The sequence below is a fragment of the Lipotes vexillifer genome, unplaced genomic scaffold (assembly GCF_000442215.2).
Source record: "Lipotes vexillifer unplaced genomic scaffold, Lipotes_vexillifer_v1.1 scaffold132, whole genome shotgun sequence".
Classification (NCBI taxonomy): domain Eukaryota; kingdom Metazoa; phylum Chordata; class Mammalia; order Artiodactyla; family Lipotidae; genus Lipotes; species Lipotes vexillifer.
In genome coordinates this window covers 1,365,427-1,373,915 of record NW_006782535.1, presented here as the reverse complement: position 1 = coordinate 1,373,915, position 8,489 = coordinate 1,365,427, and the positions used below count along the sequence as shown (strand labels likewise).

At 50.8% G+C, this 8,489-nt stretch overlaps 1 protein-coding gene across 1 annotated transcript in view; it reads right to left on the bottom strand.

Annotated features, from left to right (window-relative positions):
- Positions 1-8,489, bottom strand: part of COL4A1 (collagen type IV alpha 1 chain) — a 148,445-nt gene that overhangs the window by 16,094 nt on the left and 123,862 nt on the right. Inside the window, exons 30-41 of the mRNA XM_007455321.1 lie at positions 7,315-7,465; positions 6,994-7,107; positions 6,162-6,329; positions 5,954-6,043; positions 4,982-5,134; positions 4,730-4,828; positions 4,529-4,618; positions 3,091-3,230; positions 2,540-2,666; positions 2,365-2,445; positions 1,807-1,905; positions 637-687 (exon numbers count right to left, since the gene is read on the bottom strand). Coding sequence (XP_007455383.1) covers positions 637-687; positions 1,807-1,905; positions 2,365-2,445; positions 2,540-2,666; positions 3,091-3,230; positions 4,529-4,618; positions 4,730-4,828; positions 4,982-5,134; positions 5,954-6,043; positions 6,162-6,329; positions 6,994-7,107; positions 7,315-7,465 — 1,363 coding nt within the window. The remainder of the gene's footprint in view (positions 1-636; positions 688-1,806; positions 1,906-2,364; positions 2,446-2,539; positions 2,667-3,090; positions 3,231-4,528; positions 4,619-4,729; positions 4,829-4,981; positions 5,135-5,953; positions 6,044-6,161; positions 6,330-6,993; positions 7,108-7,314; positions 7,466-8,489) is intronic.

Genomic DNA, 8,489 nt, shown 5'->3' with positions numbered 1-8,489 from the left:
CGGAAGGCGGCCCAAGGGTGGCTTGGGGGCGGGGTGGGGGGGGGGGTCAGGAAGGAGCAGGGGTGGGGTGACAAGGCAGCCCAGGAAACTTCGGGGGTGACGATGCATTCACTGTCTTGAATGAGCTGATATTTTCATGGGTGTGTACATATATCAAGATTTGGCAAATTGTACACTTTAAATATACGCAATTTATTAGATGTCAGTGATACCTCAACAAAGCTGTTTTAAAAAAATTTTTTTAAGTGAGAGCTTGTAGAAAAAAAACCCTGCATGTTGTTTTAAACATATTACCCCAAACTTGCCAATGAAATGACAAAATTCTAGGATTGCTTCAAGGTTATTAAGAAAAAATAAGGGGAGGAAACAGGGTCACCGCCTAGAAGGATGGTTGGGCCCTCCCTGGGACTTCCCCCCACTCCCCCCCACCCCACTTCACAAGGCTATGAATCCAAAACACACACGCCACACAGTGGTTTGCCACGAGCCAGTAGAAAGTGTCAATTCGACTGTCCCAGACCCATAATCTATCACCCATGTCCATGTGCTTCCTTGTATCTGCTCGCCCTGCTCTGCCAGTGCCACGTGTATCAGCAGTTAGTTGAAAAGAAAGGACATATTTAGCAAATGTGTTACCTTTCTCTCCTTTGGCCCCTGGAAACCCTGGGAATCCTCTTCCGGGTAGACCTACGAGATAAAGGTAAGAAGTCCCGTTTATCTCTCCTAAAACAGCCGAGCTGCAGGAACAGCACAAAGCAATATCCACTCTTTGCACCGATACCATATACTATTTGCGAAACATAGAGAAATTAGTCCGTTGCCCTTTGCAAGTAAAATTATATTACTACAGTTGTTCTAAGATACCCTTGACTGGATATATATATAATTTAGTACATTTTCCCAAGTACCTTTGAGCCCAGAACCATTACAGCATTTAGGAGAAACGATCTGTACAGATGGATACTTATTTCCCATTACTGTCTGGAGACTCACCAATTGGCTTTTTTCAGATGACTATCCAACTAACCGCTATTCACAAAGGCAGTGCACAGAGCCAGTGATATTTGGGGCAGCAGACACCAGGGAGTCCACAAATGTGAGTAAAGCGTGTAAGGGAAGATTCGAAGGGGGCAAGTAGGTGTGGAGGCATTTCTTACGGATTATTTTTATAGGAAAATGAATGTACATAATATAAACATAAGGCTCATAGAATGAAAGAAATGAACTTTAGAAAGAGACCAACACTAACAGCCATGGATCCCCCTCCGTGCTCCTGCCCAGCACTATTTCCCTCCCCCCATCCCCGTGACTGAGGGCAACCTGCTTCAAACTGTTTGTGTGTCACCCTCTTGCTATATACGAATATTATTACATACGTGATTGTCATCATCGGAGCTCACAGCTCACACTTTTGCCCAAGTTTCCATTCCCCCATCAGTAACAGGAGCAGATTCTGGGGACTGAGAATATTCCCAGGACCGTTCCTCTAAAGGGGGAAAGGCCAGGCAGAGAAGGCAGTGGTCTGGGCTTTCTACGGTGTCTCCTTCACTCACCACTGAGAGCTCAGGCCATTTTAAGGGTAGATGCCCATAAGCATTTGTGGAATAAATGAACATCCTCTTTCCCCTTTTCTCATCCAATCCTGCCCCACTTGCCCACATCGTTGCTTAAATAGCTTTAAGGATGTAACTTATGCCCAGCTTACACCCAGCTCCAGTCACTTAGCATGGAATATAAGTCTCTGGGAGACGTTTACTCCAGAGCAGAGTCTCATTCTGCTGAAAGGGATATGGGAGCCCAACATACCTGGTTCACCCTTCTCTCCTGCCGACCCTGGGAATCCATCACTGCCGGGCTCCCCTTTCTGGCCTGCCGGGCCCGTGAGACCAGGCTTCCCAGGAAGACCTCAAAGAGAAAGGTCAGATCGGTCAGGCATGGAACCTATCACGGCACCGTGATCTGCATGTAAAATGCACCAATCCTGACATTTTTCCAGGGAGCTGTACCTCCCACCCCCTAGCATGCCCAGCTCCCCGAGGTTACTTCTGACACCCCTTCAGAAGGGACCCTCATGCGGCAGCAACACCACTGCACAGTGACCCCCTAAAGCTGGTGAGAGTGGAGAGAAAGGACATCCATCTACCATGCCGAACAGGAAAAGTTTCTAGACCCAACTGGAACTAGCTGTAAAACCAGTTCTAGGTGTAACTGGTGGAAAAAGACCCTAGAAGTCCCCGTAGACTCAGTTTGCTCATCTGGAAAATGGACGTGAGCCCAGCTGGTCATCCAGAGGTCACCCAGCCTTGATGCCCTTTGGCCTCTTCTCCACAGGCCCCCATCTGTGTCCTAAAAAGTGGTCTCTACCTGCTTCTCCTTTGATGCCAGGGATGCCATCCAATCCCGGGAGGCCTTTGTCACCTTTTTCTCCAGGCAACCCAGGGCTTCCTAGAGAAAAACCAAAACACCAGAATTCCCATGACTTTGAGTTTCTCTTTGCCATCCTTGAACCCCGAGCTCAGGAGGAGGCCAGCTCACTTACCTGGATAGCCAACATTCCCTGGTGAGCCTTTGGGGCCCGGAGACCCGGGCATCCCTGGGATCCCACTGCTTCCTTTCTCTCCCTTCTCTCCAGGGCTTCCTGGAAAACCTGCTACCCCTTGGTCTCCCTGTGGGTGAAAATTGGGCCCATTAATGTCATATCTGTCCTTGGACATGTGTCTGGAGGTGCTTTCTGTATACATGGGAGTGCAATGACTATTGCATGGCAGAATTCCACTTCCAGCTTTCTAAGGGGAGAATCAAAGCCCTCTGAAAATGGAGGCAAAACTAAAAACCCAGAGCAAAAGAGCAGTTGCCTGTTCTGCTTCTCGTGTTCCTTCTCCATTTCTCCCCATGATAACTTGCTACCCAAGCTCTCAGCACGTCTCAGATCCTCCTTGGGGACACAGGCCATGAATAGAAGGGGGAGGCAGGGAGACTTAAAATCAACTGGAGAAACCGTTCTGTGTTATGATTCGTCTACTGTGTGGAGATGCTCCAAAGCCTTTCTGCGGGGATGGGCGGGAGGGGCTTCCGCGGGGATGCTGTTACCTTTTCCCCGGGCCGTCCTGGAATCCCAATGCCAGGCAGACCCGCCTGCCCTTTCTCTCCTTTTGCTCCCTTTTCTCCAGGTGAGCCAGGGATGCCCTGCAGGCCAGGGAGGCCAGGCACACCTTTTTCTCCAGGTATTCCTAGAAACACACACAATTGAAACAGAACGTGTGCTTAGCAGGTGCTAACGTTGAAAATAGGAAAGCGCCTCAACTACCAGCCAAGAATGAGACGGAAGAACACGTATCCCCTCATTTCTCAAGTTGTAAGTGATCCAGGCAGGCGCCAGCCACCCAGACCACATTAGAACCACGCCAGGAAACGTTCCTCCTGTCTTTGAAAGACAATCACGTTACAAAGGGAGAAAAAATACATTAACCGCTTAGCATGCTTCCTTTCCCAACAGCATTAAACATGGCTTCTATGTCTTTCGTTCCGTAGTCAAATCTCATTATCCGAATGAATCAGAGGGGGCGAGAGGCAGGCCATGGAGAGTAAAAGCGTACCTGCTTCCAGGATGGATGTGGGCAGTCAAACTAATTTATAAATAGGTGCCAGGGGAAGCTGGCTTATGCCCGTCCCTGTAACTGACCCTCTGCGGCTGCTGGCTTGGCTGTTAGGGGCAGCTGTGAGTCTGTTGGTGATGCTATTGTAAGGAGAACTTGGATATTAAATTGCAGCCAAGGCCTGGGAGATTACGGCAACAAAGGGAACCCTGGTTGTTTTATTGCAACCAGCATCTGCCTGGCGGACTGAATGACAGGCCCAAGAGATTGGCTGCAAAAAGAATTTAAGAAGCCTTACTGCAGTCGCTGGGTGTTTATAGTTCAAGCAAAGTGACAGCGCGCCTCACAAAGCCTTGGGAGGAGTGAGGGAGACAGGCTGGCTTCCCTGACTTCCTGCTCCAGGCAAGTTCTAAGAAGCAGTAGCACCTGGACCATCGGGCCTGAGCCTTCCCTCTGCTGCCTCTGCTCTGGTCGCTGTCACCACCGCAAACGCTGATGGTAAAGCCTGGGAGGCCAGCTCGGGACCAGGGCAGAGAAGCCCAGGGGATTCTTCTGCGCTAACGTCAAAGGGCTTTACAGGCATGAGCTGCTTGTGCTGACACAACTGAATGGAGAATTAATCACCTCCTCGACGGATCCAAGTAGACGGATCACTTGGAGGTAACTGAAAGTTCATAGTACACAGCCCGTGTTTTATTTTATTAAACTGTGATGGGTTTTGTTTGTTTGCTTGTTTAAGCAATGGCCAGAAGGTCAACCAAACGCCACCATCCCTAGGCAAGAGACCACACAGAATTGAAGATGTGAGTCTGTGTCAGACACGTCTCCCTGGATTACGTCCTCCGTGAAGCAGGTCTCACCCGCAGACTCGTCCCACAAGCACCACATGTGCAAGCACTGGAAAGGAAACTCCTTTCCTAAACCCCACATACCTGGCAGGCCCATTCCACCAACCGATCCTTTGGGTCCAGGAAGTCCCGGAGCACCTGGGGTCCCACTTATGCCCGGATCACCTTTAGGTCCTAGAATCATAAAGAGAAAAACCCAACAGGTCAACGCCCATGAAAACTGCCAGGTAACCTCTCCCCACACAAGCCCCTGCCGAGCTGGCGACCTTGAACTCCCTTCCATACCTGGCTGCCCAGGTTGTCCTGCCTGACCGTCCTTTCCAGGCACTCCTGGGGTTCCAGGATCTCCCCGGGATCCTTTATCACCAGTTGGGCCGATTTGTCCTGCACGACACACACACAAAAATAGTGACGACCACGTCTGCTTAAAATAAGACAAACTAGAAACACAGGTTGGTCTGACATCACGTGTGAAGAACTGAATAACTCGTTAGACACCTTCTCCCCCCTCCAAAGGTAAACTGTCCTCCGCGTTACCTTTTTCTCCTTGGTCTCCCTTCTGGCCCTTCATGCTGCCCATGTCCACTTTATCCATGGAGCCCGGCTTGCCAGGAAGACCCACATCTCCTTTATCACCCTTGAAGCCAGGGTCTCCCCTGGGTCCCGAGCTGCCCGGGAAGCCGTGGTCCCCTGTAGAAAGAAGAGGAGGCACCGAGTGACACGTGGCCAAGGGCCCCCAAGGCAGTGACAAGTGTGCTGTTCTTTCTGGCCAGTAGAAGCAACTGATAAACAACCTATAAAGAACTAACAGTCTGTCCAAAAGTGGCGTTAAATGGCGAGTGTCCGAGTTACCCAGAAGAATGTGACAGCAGGGAAATGAACAAAAAAGCCATTTTCTAGAATTCATTATTTGCTAATAATTCCAACATAGGAGACTTCACTTATTAGTTTAAATAATTTATAGTTTCTCTCCTTCTCAAATACCTTCACGACATCTGCTCAGCGGCCCCTCAGTTCTATACGGAAGAACAGAATTTTCCTGTTCAACTAAACAAATGACCATTTTTATGTCTCACGTTTAAAGTCAATTTCTTTTTTAAAAACAGTATTTGAAACAATTTCAAACATCAAGATAAGAAATAAAAAGTAAGACTTGTAAACTTCCCCTGTTTGCTAATTTGATTCCAAAGACTCAGTTGCTGTGACTGAATCTTCGAATGACTAAAAATACCAGCATTTCTCAAAACAAAACAAAAAAAACAAAAACTCTACCATGCCAACAAGGAAACCCGGAAACCTGTCTTCTCTCTGACTTTTCGGCAGGGCACAGCCCTTCATCCCCGTGACCCCGGAGCGCCTCCTGGAAGAGGGGGTCTTGCAGACCCTATAGCTTGATCTTCCTTCCCAGACCTCTTGAAATGAACAATGATCTACGACTCTTGGAGGATTTCCCACAAGGCATCGGGACACAGACATGAGATGGGCTTTTCCGGAGTCACGGCTGCCTACCTTTTTCACCCGGCAATCCTGGCACACCCGCTGGTCCTGGCGAGCCGGGCTGCCCGGGGGTCCCCATGACGCCCATCTCTCCCTTGGGACCTGTGGCCGGATGGAAGGACCGTGAGCGCTGATGGCAGATGCCGAGCGAGGGTCATGAACAAGACCGGGTGAGGTGTCTCCCCAGCATCCACTTGGGTGGAGTTCACAGGTCATTTACCTGGGAACCCGGGCTGTCCAGGTGTGCCCTGCTGTCCAGGGAGACCAGGCAGCCCCGACTGTCCCGTCAGGCCGGGGAGCCCCTGAGGCCCTTTGTCTCCTTTGGGGCCCGGCATGTCCAGGCCTGGGAATCCGGGGAAGCCCTTCTCTCCTTTCACTCCAGGGGGGCCTGAGGTGGGGAAGAGAAAGGGGGCGTCAGCAGGATTGACAGGGTGTCCTGCAACGTCCTGTACCCTGTTTAACTGTTACTTTCTGCAGAAGGTGTGTAGCCGTGCCCACATCCGGGGTAGAGGGGAACGGCTTCCACCTTCTCAGATAGTGGTGTTTGGGGCCATCGGTGGGCAAACAACATCCCAAGACAAAGCCCCGCCTACCTGCCGTAAGCTGTCAGCAATTCCCACCCGGGCCCCTCCGCAGTGTTCAGACCTAAGCCCAGTTTCTCCACGGTGTCTCTCCCTGACTGTCCTGCCCCGGTCCACCCTCTCTGTCTCACTTCTAGAATGATTATTAAAGGCAAAGGTAGCTTCCAGACATGAACTCATTTTGTTTAAGTTACCTACAACTTACTAAACCTCTTATGGAAAGGTAAGATAGAGAGATACCGAGATACCGATCCTTCTAAATTAAATGTAAAAGGTAAAGAATATACAATATAAAGGGGCGGTGTCTTTGGCACATAAACCAAGCTCAGAGGGAGGTGAAGAAAGGCGCCTGTGACCTTACGTGTAAGCAAACAACCAAACCTACAGCCACAGAATAGAACTGACTTTTCCCCCTTTTAGTCACACATTATGAGTTAGGGGAGGGAACATTCTGGAAGAACGTAGTATCACCTGATGACCCTGGGGGTCCCTGTCCTCCAGGGGGTCCCATAGCTCCAGGAGGGCCTATTCCGGGGACTCCGGAAGCTCCTTTGGGACCTTGCAATCCAGGAGGTCCCGGGTCACCTGGATGGGGAAGAAATCGTGAATGCACCACATGGGGACACAGCGGTGTCAGCGCCTACCACCCACTCACGCCGCTCGCCCGGAACCCGTCTAGAATTTTCATCATTCATTCAGCAAACGTTTACTGGGCCCTGATAGGTGCCCTGCGGACACACAATAAACAGACCCTGTCCCTACCACAAGCTGGATTTGCCCGTAAGAAGTTACCTCTGATTCCCTGAAGGCCTGCAGGGCCGATGGCGCCGTGCTCTCCAGGAACGCCTGGTCCCCCGACGTTTCCCTTCTCTCCAGGGGTGCCGGGGATGCCAGGGAGTCCTGGCAGACCTTTGAGTCCCGGCAGACCAACTCCAGGCTCGCCCTGGAAACCCCGAAGCACGGAGAAGCCAGTGACCCTCAGAGCCCGCGATTTTATCAGGCCAAGGGCGTACGTGTTAACGGATGCTGCCGGCGCGTTTGTAAGAACAGCACTTGTCCCACCTTCCAGCTGGCAAACCGTCTTCACACCTATTGTCGCCTTTCAATCTCTCCACAAGCCGAAAGGCAGGCAATTTCTATTACTTTCCTTTCACAAAGGAGGAAAGCCAAGGCTCCCCCGTTTGGACGGCTTGTCCACAGTCAGAGAGGCAGGAGCTCTTTCCGCTGGGTCTCAGCCCCTCGACTCTGCTGCCCTGAGTCTACACAGCGGGAACAACACCCAGTGTGCTGTGTGGCCAGCGAATGGGTATTAAGAGGTGGAAAGTTCCAGGACTGGAACAGAACTCCATTTACTTCGGGTTTTTTTGATGAAATGAAAGCTCTCATGCCAAATTAAACGTTTAAAACCTTTTCATGAATCAGAGGGCTTTGACACACACAGATGATTAAAAATAAAGGCAGTATCTTGAGGGCCTGAAGGAAGGAGCACACCCCAAGTTAAGCACCGACGGGCCGTGTGAAGCAGAACGTGCACATTATGTCATGGCGCGCCCCCCGCCGGCATCCCTGAAGGCAACAACTTCCAGATGACGACCAGGTGGAGGTAAGCGGGCAGAGGTGTCTTATGCACATGGCCCTGCGGTGAAATTTGCAAACTGGAGGGAACTCAGTCCAAGGGATTTTGAAAAAGCTCAGTATTTTAAATCGTAAACCAAATCCTTAATTCCAGTTCCATTCGGCATCTACTAGCTTGTGAGCCAGTGTTTGAGGAGATCTACATACTGCGGTCACTGACTCACTTTCACACCCAGTGCGGGTCATCAGGGAAAGGCGGGGGTGTGTCACATAAAGAAGGTGTCCTTGGGCTTCCCTGGTGGCGCAGTGGTTGAGAGTCCGCCTCTGATGCAGGGGACACGGGTTCGTGCCCCAGTCCGGGAAGATCCCACATACCACGGAGCAGCTGGGCC